Here is a 21,203-nt window from a genome sequence, read left to right as displayed (position 1 = left end):
ACCAACATAATTGTCAAAGACATATACTGAGCTATTACTTGCTGTATTTTTGTCTGTGAGTAAAATAAATAGACTGGTTGTATTCTACTCTTTTAGAGCTTCCCAATGACATATGACACATGGCTATTTGATCAGTTTGATGTTTTTACCGATAACAAAAATTTGTGCATTGCAACTTTCTTTCAGAACTTATCAAAATGTAACAATTCTGATTTTACTGCAAATTTCAAAGCATTTGTTCAGTTTTGGTCTTAATGCCAACATGTATTGGAAAGTAGAGCTTCTAAGCTTTCAAACAAAACCTATTTTGTGTTGGTCAAGACTGAAGTTATTTATATTTCGGCAATAATTTTTTTTTTCTCAAGGGCCATCCAAACATAAACGATCGATACATTCAATATTTTTGCGATATTTTTATTTTTTTTTTACCATAAATTAAGACACAAATGCTCAGTAGGAAAATTATTTTTGCAGTGTATGAGCTCATGGTGTGAAAAAACAATAAATAAAAATTACATTTAACATGAAATCCCAATGGACTATTTTCTTTCTTAATGCATGTTCCTGGTCTTTTTTTTATTCATCCCCCAAAACTCCTGTTCCCATACTAGTATGGAATTTTCATGATCCAACCAATTGCCGATGTCAAGTCCTGCTCTACATTTGTTTTCTCATGGAATTTCCTGTTTTATTAATATTTATGTAAGTATAATGGGTTAAAAACAAGTGTCAGAAATTAACTTTTACATTAAGGGGCAATAATTGCCCCTACATTGATATTCTGGGGCATGTTTACATTTATGTGGGCAATTCTTTCTAAATATATATAAAACATATATTGTGTCATCCTTTAAGTGCTCATTACTGGGACATTGTTTTGCCCAACATCTTGCATTAAAGGGGAATTTTTGTCATTTTCTACGGCATTGTTGCACCAATAGTTTAAAAGAGGCTATTCGATTTTATTTTTCTCAGAAATAAGTAGTATAGTCATTAAATATTTCTTCAGTTCCCTAAAACTCATTTGAATTTGTTCTAGATAATCAGATGTACCATTATGGTGCTCGAGAAGCCGGTCTGAAACTGGTTACCTTAAGATATCCCTTGGTTTCATACAAAGAAATTGATCCAAGACAAAATGTCAAGGGTCCACTTTCCCTTTCCTCCATTAAGGCCATTTTTCAAGGCCCAATGTTTCAAGTTTTATGCCCATTTTTCTCATGATTTGTGTGCAAAGATATTGTGTTGTAGCGCCTCTAGTGTTCATTTCACCAGGAAACTGTGATACATACAGTATAATGAGCCAGGTAGAAATCATTTAGCAAAACTCAATGTATCTTAATGTGATTCTATGAGATCAGGTTGAAGATATGGTCACATGGTCTTTGATTGGGCCAACCCTGAGTTGACTTTCCCAGCATGTCTCGTCTGAGCTCATGTTTTCCCAGCATGCTCTAGTCTTGAACACCTCTACTTATTAATCTTTTAGACAGGCATGAAAATGGAATGGCTGCAAATAACAGCCAGATTAGACATTCACAAACATGATTAATGGCTGTGGGACACTCCCAATGCTTGTGGAATATTAACAACATCATGTATGCGACAGCCACATCTCCTAGATGCTGTAAAACTATACAGTAGCATGCATCAACAGCCACTCATTTTAAACAACATTACCCATGAGACTGGAAACTGTGTTTAACTGTTCACTCTCTTAAGTTTCAACAATTCATTCTAAGAACCGACGACAGCATTTACTGTAGAGATGATAACTTGTACAGTGTTGTACTCTACCAACAGCTATCCCTACACAAGTAAGATTACCTTGATCACCATTCCCTTCATGTTCATACTCAACACAATGGTCAAAATTAGTTGATTCTGGCAATAACACGAAGAAAAGGAAGGAAAAACAACTTTAAAATATGAGAACTTACAGGATAAACAGCTGTGTTTAGAAAGCCACTTCCTAATAAGAAAAAAAGAGTCTTCAATTTGCTTGGGAGCATAAAAATTGGACTGTGGAGCAATGGAAAATGGTCATGTGGTCTGATGAGTCCAGATTTACCCTATTCCAAAGCAATGGGCACATCAGGGTAAGAAGGGAAGCACATGAAGCGATGCACCCATCATGCATTGTGCCCACTGTACAAGCTTCTGGAGGCAGTGTTGTGATCTGGGGATGATTCAGTTGGTCTTTTCTAGGCTCAGACACGTAATGCGCCAATAAAATTTAGTCAGCTGACTACCTGAATGTACTGAATGACCAGGTTATCCCATCAATTGATTTTTTTCTTCCCTGAAGGCACGGGCACATTCCAGTAAGGCAATACCAAGATTCACCAGGCTCAGATTGTGAAAGAGTGATTCAGGGAGCGTGAGGAATAATTTTCACTCATGAATTGGACACCACAGAGTCCTGACCATAAACCCATTGAAAGTATTTGGGATGTGCTGGAGAAGACTTTTCGGAGTGGTTCCATTCTCCCGTCATCAATACAAGATCTAGGCCAAAAATGAATCCAACTCTGGGGGAAATTTTTTTTTGTGATAAATAAATAAAGACAAAATAAATAAATAAATATATATATATATATATATATATATATATATATATATATATATATATATATATATATATATATATATGTACAAATACAAATCAGTTATATAAAGTGCAAGGGCATGTATGGCAGTAGAGTTGTGGTATGTTGGATAACTATAAATAGACTAAGCTGTGTATTGCACATAATTGTTGCTCAATGAGGCAGTTTTAACTGTTCATGAGATGGATAGCCTGAGGGAAAAACTGTTCCTGTGCCTGATAGTTCTGGTGCTCAGTGCTCTGTAGTGTCGGCCAGAAGGCAATAGTTCAAAAAGGTATTGGGATGGGTGAGTGGGGTCCAGAGTGATTTTACCAGCCCTTTTTCTCACTCTGGAAGGGTACAGTTCTTGAAGGGTGTCAGGGGGCAACCAATAATATGCTCAGCAGTCTGAACTGTCCTTTGTAGTCTTCTGATGTCTGATTTTGTAGCTGCACCAAACCAGACAGTTACTGAAATGCAGATGACAGACTCAATGACTGCTGAGTAGAACTGCATCAGCAGCGTCTGTGGCAGGTTGAACTTCCTCAACTGGCAAAGGAAGTACAACCTCTGCTAGGCCTTATTCACAGTGGAGTCAATGTGGGTCTCCCACTTCAGGTCATGTGAGATGGTAGTGCCCAGGAACCTGAATGACTCCACTCCTGCCACAGTGCAGTTTAGAATGGTGAGGGGGGTCAATGTTGGGGTGTTCCTCCTAAAGTCAACTTTCATCTCCACCATTTTGAGCATGTTCAGCTCCAGGTTGTTTTGACTACACCAGTGAGCCAGCTGTTCAACCTCCCTTCTGTATGCAGACTCATCGTCATCTCAGAGGAGGCCGATGACATTAGTGTCGTCTGCAAACTTCAGGAGCTTGACAGAGGGGTCCTTGGCAGTGCAGTCATTTGTGTACAGGGAGAAGACTAGTGGGGAGAGCACACATCCCTGAGGGACACCAGTGCTGATTGTAAAGGTGCTATAAGAGAATTTCTCCAGACTCACTAACTGCTGCCTATCCACTGACATGGGAACAGAGAGTTGGTGTAATTTAGTCTGGAGAATAGCTGGGATGATGGTGTTGAAAGCAGAACTGTCCACAAAAAGCATCCTTGCCCTGGTCTGTCCAGATGTTGCAAGATATGATGCAATCCCATGTAGACTGCATCATCCACAGACCTGTTTTGCAAATTGAAGGGGATCCAGAAAGGATCCAGTGATGTCCTTCAGGTGGGCCAACACCAGTCTCTCAAAATACTTCATGACCACAGATGTCAGAGCAATGGGTCTGTAGTCATTAAGTCCTGTGATTTTGGGTTTCTGAATATTATGTATATATAAATGTGGGGTGTAACGGTTCACTCCTCTCACAATTCGGTTCATTTCACGATTCTTTAAACTAAGCCTGAATCAAGAAATTTCAAGTTTTTTTATGTAACCTACAGAGAGCAATTCGGTGAACAGGGCACTACACTAATGAATTTACCTTCCTCTTCACTTTCCTTGAAAGACTCTACCAGAGACAAACATCTCACACCTCAGAAAAGATCTAGGACAAGATACAGTGTGCATATGTACAACTACACACTTTTACTAGTGACTAGTTTATTCCCTGCTGAAAAGACCAGCATGAATTTCAGCAATAAACTTAGCTAGTGAGGCTGGTTGACCAAGGAGGTCTTGCTGGTTAAGCTAGATAAAAAGCCTGTGCGGTCACCAGAACATCAGCATCAAACCACAACATATAGTTATTTCTTCGATAAACACAGACAACAGCTTGTCATGAATTTCACCAGCCTTTATTTTGGAGTTCCCTGGCTTCCCTATTAATCAGACTTGATATTTGTGATAATGTTGACTTCAAAAGTATAGATTGTTGGCACTTTTGGCTGGTGATGGGCATACAATAATTATGTGATTTTCACATCCTTTTTGAAGTGACTAGAAGTTAAATCACTCTTAACCTTTGGTCATGCATTTTCGAATCGAACTCTGTCTGAGTGAGATGTGACTTTTCCCCAGACTTTTCCTGGGTCTGCCCTACAAATGCTAGTCTAAAAATACCACGTTTCAGCAGCAGATCTCAACGCTGTGAGGGGGATAGATAGATTTCTACCTCTTATCCGTTTATCATCTGCAACCTCAAAGCAAGGCTGAAGTTAGTAAGCTCCAGTGAACTGAAGCCACACGGTCTAAATGCAATTTGAGACCATCAAAAAATCCCCACATGAGCTCACTAATGACCTGATGTTACAAGCACATTTATACAGTCCTCAAGGTCCTGTTGACATTTGTGCCACCCAAAGGGATTTTGTCAGAGAGTGTAAGTCTCTAAATGTAAACTAACTTTTAACGTTTACAAAGCAATCGGGCGAAATTCCAATGTCTTATTCACTAATAAGTGCACATGCAATGCATACTTATGTCCGCAGAAGAAGTTTTAATGCAACGTTTCTGCTGGTTTCACACACATACATTTGTAATTCTAATGTTGATGAATCCAGATTATTCTAAATGAGGGAGCATGAGTCCGCTGTATACATGTATAAGGGTCAGTGACCAGACACTCATTTTGTTTGTGTCTGGATCTACAGTATGAAGTAAAAAATACATTAAAAATGCAATTCACACAAAACAATTACACGAATACACCTCTACGATTCGGCTGTAGGTAATCAGTGATGATTTAGGGACATATAGCATGATTGCGAGTGTGAAATTGCTTATATACCACAGTTCAATGAACAAGTACATTTTTAAAAAATGAGGAAAAACTGAGTACGGTCATAAAAACGCATTTGTGCATGGAAATACTTTATTACGCAACGGATCAGAATCTGCCGTTGCTGGTTCAAAACAAATGATGCGTCCAAACCTTCATTAGTAATTCAAAAATGTCATTTCAGAAATAGTATCACGGCTTGTGCTGCTTCTAACAAGTTATTGGATAAACAAGGACGGATGTGTGTGTGTGTGTGTGAGAGAGAGAGAGAGAGAGAGAGAGAGAGATGGAGGGTGTTCGATCACCTGTTGCCACACCCAAGCAGAGATGCTGTCAGCTTTCTGAAGATCAGCTTTCTCAGTGGAAAAATAGTGTCCAAGTGGGGGTACTTCTCCCTATTTCACAGTAGCCGGTGTGCAAGAGTCAATCACTATAGAAACTGCAACATCCTCCGCCATTTTAAACAGCACCCATTGTGTAATTAATCAGTCTGTTGTGTCTCTCAGCTGTGATGAGCCGTAATGCTGAAGTTGTTCATTTAATGCCGTTTAAAGCTATTTCCTATCTTTAGTAGTGTAGCAGTAATACAAGCGATCACAGAGCACTGTTGTATGTAAACGACTGATGCGGATTCACTTCACGTCACCAACTAGCTCATATTACACACAGAAATGATCTTTTGCCAACACCTGCTTACTAACATATGTAATATAAAAAAAGACAAACATTAGCTCTTAACACATCTGCACTTCTCTTACACTTTCATTTAGAACGGCAGGAACACAAGTGGAGTGACACACACAGTGAAGGGTCCGAGTGCTGATGGTGTCAGACCATCAGTGCTCATGGAACGTCTCTTGTCCAATCAGATTCGAGGACCAGAACTATCTGTTGTATATCATTAGCTAATGCACTATGAAATAACATGACAAAAAAATGAATACATGTGTTTTATTAGCTAACATTATCAAAATTTAATAAATTCTGCAAAATATATTGTTAATTGTTTGCTCATGGTACCCAGTGTATTAATGTTAATGAATGGAACCTTATTGTAAAGTGTTAGCATTATTTAAAAAAAAAACAAAAAAACAAAAAAACAAAAAAAAAAACAGTAAATCTCTTTTGTTTGAAAACATTTTTAATATTTGGAAAAAAATTGTTGTCCACTAAATCAAAGTCAGGTGATGTAACCAACATGCAGGTAGCCATTTTTATTGTCGTGTGAATAAAAAAGAACAAACAAACAAGCAAAAAACGTGTGAATCTTTTTTTTAAGTCGTATATTTAAAAAAAAAAAAAAAAAAGTATTTTTTTTTTAAAAGGCAAATTTTGTTCAGGTCAAATGGAGTAAACCTTAGAAAACTGCTTGTTATTTGTCACACACAAAAAAAAACATATTTCAAAAAAATTTTAATTCCCTGTCTGGTGATGCTTTGTATTATGTTGATATTTTCTTTTTTCTTATATTTGTATTTCATTTATTTTAAATGTTATTTCATTAATGGTTTTAAGTGTAGCGGGATGTGTTATTTTATGACTGTTGTACAGCACCTTGGTTAGCACTCATGGTGCTTTTAAGGTGCTATATAAATAAACTTGACCTTGACCTATATACAGTATATATATATATATATACACCTTTTATGTAGATCTAGACTACAGTAAACTTATATATATATAGATCTTGTATAGATCACAACCACTGTGTGTTTAGAAATTGTCCCATGCTGAAATCAAAGACTCCTATATTAATGAACGTCAGCAAGACAGGCATTATTAATATATCAGGAGCTGCGAACTAAAGTCAGACTTCTGGTTGCTTTTAGAAGTTTGCAAATGGGCAACGAGAACAACAAGTGCAAAGGAAATGGGAATATTTTGGACATATGGTAGCGTTACGTCAGAGATTGTTCGTGTGGCCAGCATATGGTTTGTCCTGGCAGTTTGTAAGCTGGCAGAAACATCATGCCATCACTGTGCCACCAGATTATAATGACACTTCCATCACCACCAGAATGGATGGCCTGGAACTTCATGGGTAATAATGCACCTGCTGCCAAGCACACAAATGTGATTTCTATGTGTTTTCAGAAGGCAAAATCCATAAACAGCTATTTTGGGCTGAATGATGACACATAGGACATAAAATAACAAATAAGAGCTCTTTAATATTCCACCGCATTGCAAATCACATGTGTCTCCACTAGAGTTTCAGAAGAATTTGTGTACATTTACGTTTATTCAAGGTGCAAGGAGAGTATTTTAATACCTTTTACTTAAAGGTTACACCACTTTCTAAGGTATGAACTCAATACAGACACAAATATGACATTTCTATGAACTTGATACGTGTTTTAAACTAGATTTTAAAAAGATTTCTAATTTTTATCTTCTCAGACAACTTTATATGTCACTGACCCATAAAACACGTCCAATCGATCTAGAGGTTTCTGCACAATAAACCCCTTTTATCTAGATCTTGACTACACTAAACCAAGTGCAGTCAAGTGTGTCTGAGTTTCAGAAGAGATCTCAACAATGTCTCAAACTGAGTTTGTTGGAGATTTCAAAATTAACTCCAATTCTGAGCTATCCACATTTATTTTATAATTCTATTGACCTGTTTCAGTGATGTCACAGCCACCATATTTGTGACTATCAGTGGGAGGAAACAATGGTGGCGAATGGAAAAACACCCATAAAACTATAGCAAACAAAATAAATAAAAAATACCCTCCAAAAAATGCTTTTGATCCATGCCAAGTCCCAGGAAAGGTTTATACAGGTCTGAAAACAGGACAAATATTGCCAAATTTGACTTCCGCTGACATTTATATCCACGATGTACCTCCGCCGCCAACACGTGTGATGTGTGACCGGCGACTACACACACCTACCGTAAACTTCTCTCGTTCAGAAGTTATTAATTATTTTGTGTTGTTGTCTTCTTTTGGTCACAATATTACAAAACGTCTGTGATGATCCCGTCTGTATGAATGTAAGAGCTGCTTTTAACTCATGAAGAATACAGAAAGCAACCGAGGCATATTAGAGAACGTGACTAATGTGTTTACATTGTAGACTGGTGGTGTGAATAACATCTGTTCTTTTTATGTGTTGAATAACATTAGTATAGTATATACACTGGCAGCTAAAAGTTTGGAATAATTAACAGATTTTGGTCTTATGGAAAGAAATTGGTACTTTTATTCACCAAACTGGCATTCAACTGATCACAATGTATAGTCACGACATTAATAACATGAAAATGTACTATTACAATTTGAACATTTTCTTAAACTACTTCAAAGAGTTCTCATCAAAAAATCCTCCATGTGCAGCAATGACAGCTTTGCAGATCCTTGATATTCCAGTTGTCAGATTGACCAGATTCTCCAGATTCTAAGGTGACCTTTCACCCCACACTTCCTGTAGCACTTGACCTTTGACCCCACACTTCCTGTAGCACTTGCCATAGATGTGTCTGTCTTGTCGGGCACTTCTCACGCACCTCACAGTCTAGCTGATCCCACAAAAGCTCAATGGGTTTAAGATCCGTAACACTCTTTTCCAATTATCTGTTGTCCAATGTCTGTGTTTCTTTGCCCACTCAAACCTTTTCTTTTTATTTTTCTGTTTCAAAAGTGGCTTTTTCTTTGCAATTCTTCCCATAAGTCCTCCTGAGTCTTCTCTTTACTGTTGTACATGAAACTGGTGTTGAGCGGGTAGAATTCAATGAAGCTGTCAGCGGAGGACATGTGAGGCGTCTATTTCTCAAACTAGAGACTCTGATGTACTTATCCTCTTGTTTAGTTGTACATCTGGTCTTCCACATCTCTTTCTGTCCTTGTTAGAGACAGTTGTTCTTTGTCTTTGAAGACTGTAGTTACACCTTTGGATGAAATCTTCAGTTTTTTGGCCATTTCAAGCATTGTATCGCCTTCATTCCTCAAAACAATGATTGACTGACGAGTTTCTAGAGAAATCTGTTTCTTTTTGGCCATTTTTGACCTAATATTGACCGTAAGACATGCCAGTCTATTGAATACTGAGGCAACTCAAAAACAAACACAAAGACAACGTTAAGCTTCATTTAATGAACCAAATATCTTTCAGCTGTGTTTGATATAATGGAAAGTGATTTTCTAGCACCAAATTATCAATTTAGCATGATTACTCAAGGATAAGGTTTTGGTGTGATGCTGCTGTCTAGATTTGATCAAAAATTACCTTTTTCAAATAGTGATGGTGCTGTTTTTTAACATCAGTAATGTCCTGACTATACATTGTGATCAGTTGAACGCCACTTTGGTGAATAAAAGTACCAATTTCTTTCCATAAGAGCAAAATCTGTACATTATTCCAAACTTTTGACCACCAGTGTATATTCACATTATAGAGCTTTTTTATTTATTACAACATGTTACAATTATGACATACTGGCAGTTATGAATAACATCATCCTATGTGAATTTCAAGTTTAATTGTATCTGAATGAATGGTGTTATTAATATAATTAAAAAGTGTACAGGTAACTGATATGTCTAAACAAATTAGCAAAGACCCACAAGTGTTTTATCCCCGTTCTCTCCCTTCATCGCTGCTTGACTTTGGCGAAAGGAAGCCGTGTCACTAAGATAACATTTCATTGAAATTTACACAGCGCAGCACGATGAAGAAATATGGAATATTGGTCACAAACATGGCGGTGTGGTCATACAGTGACGTCAAATGAAACAGGTCAATATGAAGCATAACTAAGATTTTACAAGTTTTAAAAAAGCAACCTCTGAGTATTAAAATGCTCCTCTGGGTACAGCAGAAGGAAATGGTAAACAGTTGATACGATTAAAGCATTAAATGTGATCAAGAATATAGGAATATCTTTACATACAGCTGTAAAGAGGGAGGAAGGAATCACACTAACATTGCAGTGTGTGTGTTTAGGGTGCTGGGTAGAGTGTGTGGCACAGGCTGGCATGCAGGTAGGGCAAAGTGGAGGGAAATACTATCGTTATAGAAGGAAAAAAACACCATCAAGGGGGCTCTGCATGGGACACACACACTAGAGGGCAATGAGATGGATGCAGAGTTTTTACCTTCCTCTGCGTTTGAGTGGTAGTCTGGTTTGAGGCATGAATGGAGACAAGAACAGAGTAACACATAAACCATGAACCTGAGCCATGAGAGCACACACACATTCACTTGGCTATCCAAATGGGGACATACCATCCTGCCCTGCCAAGGCAAAACACAGTTATTACACATTTCCTCAAAACTACTGTAAATCTAAATGAGCTGATAATGATCAAAAAGCTTATTAAGAAAAATTAAACAACGCAAGAAAATCCCATTTACATCAAATTTGAAATAATCCAATTATTATCTGCTTTGGACATAAAAAGTAAAAAATCATGTGCACAACAATTGTATACACTGGATAAGCCGGGAAGAACATTAGTAAAGGTGTTTACATGCAACGCAAAATTCAGGTAATGGGTGAAATGGTTGTGAGATGATCAATTCATGCTGAAACCATTTATGACGTGTATGCATTTACACAACCACAGATGCTGTCGGCTTATTAAGCCAAATAGGGTGCAAGATTGCGCATGTACAGTAAATATGAACTTTTCTCAGACTCAGAGAAAACGAAGACTATTTTAGAATCCACATTTGGCTGGACAATCAAAAAAACTTTGAAGACACTTTTCTGATTCAGTGTTGCCAAGGTTACAGCATTTTGGCTTTATAGAGCAGCATACGGTTAAACTAAGCTACAAATTAAGTAGCCTCAAAGTAATTTTTTATGTGTCTCTAATATGATTTATATCATTCGTTTTTTTATAATAGTTTTGTCACATTACTGAGTTATGTTCTATAGTTATTCTAGTTAGCTAACTTTTAGCTAGCAATGTCATTCATTAGCATGCAAAATGCTAAGTAGTGTTTGCTTCTTGATTAAAGCCATACACACTGAAAATAAAGGGAAGCAGCTCTATTGAAAATACTAAACCTGTATACTTGTAAACTCGAAATCAAGTTAATATATTTACGTCTGATCTGAGAACAGAATTATTTTGGGTAAAATCCACATGATATTCAACACAGTCATCAAAAAGTGATGTGATCACACTGCTATATGTTCAAATGGATTCAAACTTCTTATGGATGGTTTTCATGCAACGTGATTTTTATTGCATACTCACTTAACTTAATTAAAACGAGAGAATGCAACTAAATGCTTTAGCATTTGGTCTCAGCTTAATATCAATGTGTACAATCCATCTACAGTATGTTCACTTAATCCAATTGTGTTTGGACTATGTGTGTAATATGGTGGTGTAGTGGTCCAAGCACCATAACTGGTAATCTGGTAATCAGAAGGAAGCTGGTTCAAGCCCCACAGCCACCACCATTGTGTCCTTGAGTAAGGCACTTAACTCCAGGTTGCTCCGGGGGGATTGTCCCTGTAATAAGGGCTCTGTAAGTCGCTTTGGATAAAAGCGTCTGCCAAATGCATAAATGTAAATGTAATATTTGTTGCATCAATGTATTACTGAAATACTTTCCCCATGCTTTGCATAGAACTGGATTGGGAGAGTAAATGTATTTTTTGATGAAAAAAAATATAGGAGACTTGTTGGTTTTTAAGTTTCTGTAATTTCTGTCATGGTTGTGGAGAAGAGTGGAGCTAATGGTTAGATCAAGGTTGGGTACTTTACTGATGAATAATCAGTGTGTATTGCTTTTCTCATGAAGGAAATATTGAGGTATCATTAATATAATAACTGATTTGGGATCTGTAAACTTTCAGCAGCACCATACTTGTTATACTTTAAAAAGATAGATACAATTCGAACGTGTTAGTTGCTAGCTTGCAACAAGCTGCAAGGTTCAATAATGTTATTTGAACAGATCAAATTGAAGTTAGGCTCAATTCATTTAGGTTTTGCTACACAATGTATTTCGGTAGAGCTTACATTTTAATTTCATATCAAAGTAACTTGATGTCCACAATTAAATAAGTTGAACCAAAATTGTTTTCCAGTGTACAGCATGGTGTTTGAATACCCGTCCTTAACATGAGAAAAGCTCCATTCTTTTCTTACCTTGCTCAAAAATGCACAAAATATCACTTAATTTTAAAACTTTTACTCTTAAGTCCCACGCAAAGCATACTGGGAACTACATGAACTTTGCTCATTTAATTGAATAGACTTGATTGGTTCACATTCACACGTAATGTAGTCCCCCGTGGGGACCTGGGGTAGAACAGGTCCTAGCATGGGATAGGTGCTGTTCTTAAAAGGCAAAAATGGGCAACATGTTGGCCGTAAGTTGCAACCCGTATCTGTGGAGGAAGAGGTCCTGGCATTTGAGGAATGCTGTTAGTTGTGTCTTCCCCAAGTCCAACAGAGTGCTTTGGCTCTAACTTCATATGGACGGGCGGTTGGAAGGACCTAATCCAATCAAGCGGCTAGTCATGATGTGCTCTGGGTAGTTATTGCCAATTAAATCAGCCATAATGTCTCTCTTCCCTGAAGGTGGTGGCTTAGGGTCAATCAAGCCATTTTAAATGTAAGTTTTTGCTTTCAAGAGTATACCGTCCTTGTATCCTTGGTGCATATCTGCTGGAGATCCGCGGTTCTGTGCATCCCATGACGACGATTAGATTAGTGTTCTCCAAAAGACGATTAGAACAGAATTTGGATGATGATTTAGACACTCGATGTGCACATGTCCAAAAGAATGAAAACTGGCAGAGATTTATCCTTTTAAAATCTGATATTGCATTTAAAAAAAAATTAACTTTTGCAATTCAAAAAGGAATCTCTGGGATGGCAAGAATGGTCAAAGACATGAAATGTGATATATTACAATAAATTAGACATAAAGACGCATGTTTGATGAAATGTGATTATATTTCGAAGAATAGACGAAAGAAAAGCCGTCGAAGCACGCCTGATTTGAAATGTGCGCTGTAAGCTCTGCTGTTCACGAGTGCAATGAAGGTGCTTCTCCTAGACACGCACATGCATAGAGTCCTGGGCCTTGTTTCCCAATAACTATTGACCTTAGCTGTTAAGAGCATTTTCTATGAGCGATTTTATGAACGTTTGTTATTTTTTTATGTGGACCAAGGGTGTGATATAGCATCCGCCACCCGCAAAATGCGACTAGCCTCAATCCAGTTTGGGAGCTAGTCGCATTTTGCAAATGTACTCAATTCCATATTGCAACATGTTACCTATAGGAGTGGTGGTGGTGTAGTGGTCTAAAGCACATAACTGGTAATCAGAAGGTTGCTGGTTCGATACCCACAGCCACCACCATTGTGTCCTTGAGCAAGGCACTTAACTCCAGGTTGCTCCGGGGGGATTGTCCCTGTAATAAGTGCACTGTAAGTCGCTTTGGATAAAAGCATCTGCCAAATGCATAAATGTAAATGTATTACCTTTTACATAGTTGTTTGTTTTTGAGTTGTCTATGGGCAATATCAACATTTTTATTTATTGATTTTTTTTTTAATTGTCTCCTTAGTGAAAAAAGGTTCCCGACCCCTGCCCTATACGAGCACACTCTTCTCTAGCCCCATCTATGGCGGCTGCTTCCCTTCCTGCCCCAGCTGGCATGCCTAGACTTGACTTCTTGGAAAATCATCAATAAAGTTTATTTGAACTTTCTCTCTCTGCATTTGGGTCCATCATCCTCCCCCACTCCCAAACCGTGAAACAGTACCCACCCCAAAAATTATTTACTCTTATGCCTTTATAGAGTACTAGTTAGATCCCGACTGGATTACGTGACAGTGAAACTGAGGATAAATGGCTTCTAATGTACAGAACATTTTCTATAAATCTAAGCATAGCTGAGCCAAACCCATCTATCACAGGACAGATCATAACCTAAGAGACCCGATATCAGTCATACTGTACAGAAACACAAGTTTGTAAAAATATGTAGTAACAATAGTTGACTATTGCACAGCAGTTTTAAGATTAAGATTCAAATTTATTGTCATTGTGCAGAGTACAGGTACAGAGCCAATGAAATGCAGTTGTTTTAGCATTTCCCAACTAAGCTGGGGTCATAGCGCAGGGTCAGCCATGAAACAGCGCCCCTAGAGCAGATAGGGTCAAGGGCCTTGCTCAAGGGCCCAACAGTGGTATCTTGGCAGTGCCAGAGCCTTAACCGCTGAGCCACCACTGACCCCAGAGATTCTGCCGAAACCCTGGAAGAAGGCTTATGATACCACCTAAAGATATGGTATTCTCAAAGATCTACATGGAATTGGGCTCAGAGGCAACCTACCAATTTTCATCTCCAACTTCCTTACTAATAGACATTTACGTGTCATAATAGCAACTACCCTATCAAACCAAATAGGGGTCCCACAAGGAAGCATTCTTTCAGTCACCCTTTTCAGTATCAAAATCAATGGTACAATTAAGCTTATATATCCACATACTGTATCTTTCTAAATCTATATGTCTATACTGTCTAACAAAGACAAAATGCAGTAACTACACCAACACTGAAACTTAGGGCGTTTTCACACCTGGCTCGTTTGGAGCATATTTTTCGGAACCTGGCGCATTTCCGCCCTTGGTTCAGTTTGTTAAGGCATATATGAGCATGGCAATCGCACTCGGATCCGCACCAAAACAATCGGTGAAATAACGCAAAAGCAACTAATGATGGAACAAAATGACCATGATGGAACTTTATAGCTCATATCCATCCGAGTGACAGATAACTTGTATTTGGAGCACAACCAATAACTGGCGGCGCTCGAAAATTCTCTAAAATGTGTAATGGCTGACAAATGTTTCACAGGCATATCATTTTAACCGGTATATCAATGGGTGAGCTTAATCCTGGAACAGCGAATAAACATAGTGAGCAATAAGGGGACAGCTTGCTAACATGTAACTTTTGTTGTCATAGTTTTGGTCCATTTTGAAATGTTGCCTTGTGAAGGCGAACCGAACCAAGAAGAAAATGCAACATTGTATGCATAAAGCTGTATAAAGTGAATGACTGTGATTTACGCCCACACATTGTAATACCATTTCAGGTACATGGTACGAATACATGAGTTTGGTGAATATGGGAGGTCTTGTTGATAACAGCCTCTATGAAACCGACATTCACTTGCTAGAGCACGCAAGCATGTGAACACGCCCCTACAGTTGAGTTCAGTGTGTTTGATATGTGATCTGAGAGATGCTCCCCAGAGTTCTGTATGTGACAGAAGACAGGGACCTTAAAACACCTGCTCTGACATACCAGAGCAGACGAAACAATTATGTGCATCCTTCAAACACAAATTTTCAAAAAGTCAAACTTCAGTCCAGTACTTCATATTAACATCAAATCTAGTTCACAGGCCATCCCAGACACTTTTAGATCACTGTGGTAATTATTTCCATATGTTGTTGTATATTATGCATTATGTGTATATACTGTGTGTATATAGTGCATTATGTGTATATACATTAAATATTGTGCATTGTGTATAATCATGATATATATATATATATATATTGTATTGTGCATTATGTGTATATACTGTATGAATATGGTGCATTGTGTACTGTACTGTGTGTATATTGTGCATTATATGTATATACTATATAATGTATATTGTTTATTATGTGCATATTGTGTCTTATGTGTACATAAATTATATATTGTGTTTTATGTGTAAATACTGTGTGTATATTGTGCATTATGTATACATATTATATGAATATTGTGCATTGTGTATATACACTGTGTGTATATTGTGCATTGTGTGAATATACTGTATATATTGTGTATTATGTGTATATTGTGCATTATATGTATATACTGTGTACATTGTGCATTATGTTTATGTATGGCATATATTGTGTATGATGTGTACATACTATGTGTACTGTATAGTTTGCATAATGTGTATAAACTGTATATTGTGTGTTATGTATACTGTATATACTGTATATATATTGCGTATTGTGTGTATATACTGTATTGTGTATTTTGTGTATATTGTGCATTATGTGTTTATACTATGTGCATATTGTGCATTTACTGCATTATGTGTATGTGCAGAATATATTGTGCATTATGTGTTAATACTATGTGTGTATTGTGCATTTACTGCATTATGTGTATGTGCGTTATATATTGTGTATTATGTGTACAGTAGGCTATATACTTTGTGTATATTTAGCATTATGTGTTTTATGTGTATAATCAGTATATTGTTCATTCTATACATCCTGTGTGTTTTGTATATAGTGGTGTGATATCTAGTGTTGCCACCTGTCCCGGTTTTACCGGGATTGTCCTTCTTTTTAATAACCAGTCCCGGGAAATTTATCCACTCTCCCGGGACACTAAATGTCCCGGTTTTCGAAAGGCTACGTGAATATGTATATTCAACTATCTATTTTCTCTCCACTTGAAATAGCCTATGCGTTGTGCACAGAGTGGTCCGTGTCTCTTGTGTGTAGAATCCGCTATCATTGGCTCTGGGACGTGTGACGTGCCGTGACGTAGGCTACGTCATCTAGCGCGTCTGTCTTCTTGGCAGCTATCCAGTTACTACAGGCGGCAATTTGAGAAGCAGTGTGAAGAAGATTGTACGTCAACGTCGTTCGTTAGCGTTAACATGGGTGGCGAGACGGAAGACGAAGATGACAGTGTGTTCACAAAGACGGACAGGCCAGTAAAAAAGAAAATGAAACGTTCGACATATTTTAATAATGACTGGTTGAAAAATTACAATTACTCCACGTGGCTAAAGCCAACACCAGGCGACCCACTTTATGCTACCTGCTCCGTATGCTCAGTTAAAATTCTGGTTAAACATGAAGGCAAAACTGCTTTGGATGACCATGCTAAAACAAATAATTTTTTAGCAAGGCAACTGAATCCACTGAGCTGTTGAAAGTAGTTGCTTTTGTTTTTCCATACCAGTCAGTAATGCCTATGCAGAAAGAGTGTTCAGTCATATGGAGGATGTTTGGTCCGATAAAAGAAACAGACTGTTAGTTGCAATGGTGAAGTCTGAGCTTCAGGTCAGATTGAATTTCAAATTGTCATGCACTGAATTCAAGACATTCATTGAAGAACAGAAACCACTGATAGCTGCAGCAAAGGGAAACGCCAAGTATAGATGGAAGACTAGGTAAGCTAAGGCCCATTTATGTATGATTTTGTTATTCCAATGTCTGATTGAGACATACTAAATAAAAGTGGCTATAGATGTGGCTAAGGTATGGTAAATGCAAATCTAATGTCATCCCTCTACTTATTTCTTTAGCAAAGCAAAAGCAAGCACAAGCACCAGTATCTAAGCAACCAGGTAAGCTATAAGTTAAGATAAGTGAGAATACTTGAGATGTTTAAAATATTCACGACTATGCACAATCTTACTGCACAACGACCAATTGTGTCTTCTGAGTCTAATGTCTAATGGACATTTTCACTTGTGAGCAAAGCGGTGGCCGGGTCATTGATTTGTCCAGGTTTTTTATCAGACATAGGTGGCAACCCTAGTGATATCTCTCACTACATCACTATGTTGTTGTGCAGCATGGAAACAAGACTAGTGAAAATCTTTTTGTTGGGCAGTTTGATTAATCCACTGAGTAGCTATTTTGAGATGATCCGCATCAGCTGATAACAGTGCCTGCTTGGCCGACTGACAGAGGTTTTAGTTCCCCCTTGTGTCAGTTCCTAAATGAACTGAAATAATCCAAACAGACTTGTCGACAGATAATAAACATGATCTGTTTACAAATGTATTTTTTTAGATATGCAAATATTGTATAACAAATGTACACATATCACCATTACATTGGCAGATGTCATTTTGAAACTGAAATTGAAGTTACAAATATGATTTTTATTTAATAATTTATAGCATGGACTTCATAGAGTGCACATTATAAAGATCCCAATAAAGATCCAACACATTTATAAACTCATTCCATCAAACTTGAAAGGCACATTGCTATGCACAAGCCATGAATCTCAGCTCGCCTGGACAGTTAACTCATATTCCTGTACAGCACTCTACGGTAGGCTCCAGACTAATCAATGAAAGTGTAGTCACTATTGCATCACAGAGCAAACCTGTACAAACCCTGCCCCGTTTGATGAGCAATCTCCAATACCCTGAGAAAAACAGATGATTGACAGCTTTCAATGGCAAAATAATTTGCAAGGAGGCAGAACTCACCTTTGACTCTCTCTCCACGGTTCAGCTGTATCTCTCCCTCCCCTTGCGGTGTGTACGGCTTGACCACGATGAAGGTACGTCCTGGCACGGCGCTGTAGAGTTTCCGTTTGGGGCCCCGGGCTCCTGAGAGTGTGTGCGAGGGCCCTGCAGGAGGAGGGCTGGGGTCCCGTTGGACTGTCCCTGGGCTGTAAACAAAAACATAGGTTACAGTGGTGATGCCTGGCAACTGGTAGCCAAATCCCGTGGTCACAGACATAGTTCTGTGAGGTGCGAGAAGGTGGTGTGAGTGTACGGGTGATCTCCTTGATATTCCTAAACCGGCCAGGGCCGTAGGAGAGAGCGTCTCTCACTCCTCTCTTTCTATCCCTTTCTCCTCTGCTTTTCTCTCCTCCTGTCTTCCACCTCCCTTCTCCTCTCCTCCCTCCTCCTTGCTCCCGTTAACAGCTGCCTGTCGCGAACGACGGCGAGCGCTCCGGCTGCACTCGCCACGAGTGGGGCATGTTCACTCCCCGCAGCTCTCACGCACACTCTCACACACACGCTGTTACGCGGCTGCACTTTTTCCCCGTCACTGGGCTTGCTCGCTCCCGCCCTCTCTCTGAACATTCTATCCGTATGTGGACAGTCGCCGACGACAACGCATGGACGGCAGGGGTCCAGATTGATTAGTGTGTGGGGAGGAGGGAAGGGGGTGGAGCACGACTCACCTCACTTTCACCCCCCCTCACCCAAAACAACACTGCACACACAAACACACACACATTCTCCCAGTGCCATAATCAACAGCCCCTCCTACCCCTTTCTCTCTCCCTCTCTGCCCTGTGAGTCCCACTCCCTTTCCCCATCTCCCTCTCTCTGTCAGTAAGACAGCTTCTGAATGTTAATGCAGCTGCAGGCAGAGAAGCTGTTGCTCTGTCTCTCATTCATCTCAAGCTCTCGTGGTTCACCCATTTATTCTGTGCTCATACACACAGAACGGCAGCATGTGTGTTCGTAAAAACAACAATGTCCCACAGAGCTCATACTCATGTTTTCTGCTTTCAGTCCACTGGGTAACAAAAAGGAAATCCACACACATAAAAGCAAAACACACACTCGGGAACAACGATTAATACCCTTTAACACAGCACACAGCTTTGGGTCTCCTGAGGATGCTAACTTCCCCTGTCTGAACTGGTTTTCTGTACAACCTGCTGTCAAATATGTTAAAGTTGTTAAAGCTGGTCTCCGTGCCTAGAAAATCTGGATCAGCTGTTCTGTTTGGATGGTTTTAGAGGTTTTGTCACTTGGAAGCAATTCAAATTGGGAGACCAGCTGAAGACCAGCATGACCAGGATGGGGAAACAGCTAAACACATGCTTGACCAGGCTGGGAGATCAACTAAACCAGCCAAAGACCTGCTTGACCAGGCTGGAAGTCCAACTAAACCAGCAATAGACCAACTTGACCAGGCTAGGAGACCAGCTAAGCCAGGGTGGGAAACCATCTGAAAACCAACTTGAACAGGCTGGGAAACCAGCTTAACCAGGCTGAGAGACCAGAGAGGCCAGCTAAACACCAGTTTACCAGGTTGGCAAACCAGGTAAACCAGCTTGATCAGGCTGGGAAAACAGCTAAACCATCTGAAAACCAGCTTAACCAGGCTGACCAACTAGTAATACAGCTAGACCTGTTAAACACCTGCTTGACCAGACTAGGTAATGAGCTAAACTAGCTGAAGACCAGCTTGACTAGACTTGGAGACCAGCTAAACCAGGCCTGGAAACTAACTAAAGAATATAGTGATCAGCCTGAGGAAACAGCTAAACACCCGACTGACCAGGCTGGGAGACCAGCTAAACCCGCTGTAGACCAATTTGATCAGGCTGGGAAACAAGCTAAACCATCTAAATCAGGCTGAGAGACCAGCTAAACACCCACTTGACTAGACTAACAGCTAAACCAGGCTGGAAAAATATTAAAGACCAGCTTGATTTGGCTGGCAAACCAGCTAAACTAGCTGAAGACCAACTTTAACAGGCTAGGAGACCAGCTAAACCAGGTTGGGGAATCATCTGAATACCAAATTAAACAGGCTGTGAAACTAGCTAAACCAAATAAAGACCAGCTTAACCAGGCTGACAGACCAGCGAGATCAGCTAAACCAGGCTGGGAAACCAACTAAAGACCAGCTTGATCAGGCTCAGGAAACAGCTAAACACCTGCTTGACCAGGCTGGGAGACCAGCTAAACCAGACCGGGAAACTAACTAAAGACCAGCTTGATCAGACTGAGGAAACACCAAACACCTGCTTGACCAGGTTGGAAACCAGCTAAACCAGCTAAGTACAAGCTTAACCAGGCTGAAAGACCGGCTAAGCCAGTCTAAGAGGCCAGCTAAACACTAGCTTGACCAGACTAGTAGACCAACTAAACCAGCTTAACCAGGCTGGAAAAATAAATAAAGACCAGCTTGATCAGCCTGACAAGCCAGCTAAACTAGCTGAAGACCAATTTGACAATGCTAGGAGACCAGATAAACCAGACTGGCAAACCAGCTGAAGAACACCTTGAACGGGCTGGGAAACCAGCTAAGCCATATAAAGACCATCTTAACCAGGCTGACAGACCAGCTAAACACTAGCTTGACCAGCTTTTGGAAACCAGCTTGACCAGG

General features: G+C 39.3%; 1 protein-coding gene across 1 annotated transcript in view; it reads right to left on the bottom strand.

Annotated features, from left to right (window-relative positions):
* The window catches only part of LOC127661222 (SH3 and multiple ankyrin repeat domains protein 3-like), a 290,952-nt gene that overhangs the window by 111,215 nt on the left and 158,534 nt on the right, over positions 1-21,203 (bottom strand). Inside the window, exon 10 of the mRNA XM_052151831.1 lies at positions 18,548-18,732. Within this exon, the coding sequence (XP_052007791.1) occupies positions 18,548-18,732 (185 nt within the window). The remainder of the gene's footprint in view (positions 1-18,547; positions 18,733-21,203) is intronic.

Source organism: Xyrauchen texanus, chromosome 21, assembly GCF_025860055.1.
Source record: "Xyrauchen texanus isolate HMW12.3.18 chromosome 21, RBS_HiC_50CHRs, whole genome shotgun sequence".
In the NCBI taxonomy this organism is placed as follows: domain Eukaryota; kingdom Metazoa; phylum Chordata; class Actinopteri; order Cypriniformes; family Catostomidae; genus Xyrauchen; species Xyrauchen texanus.
Note: the sequence above shows the minus strand (reverse complement) of the source record. Positions and strands in the feature narration are given on the sequence as shown.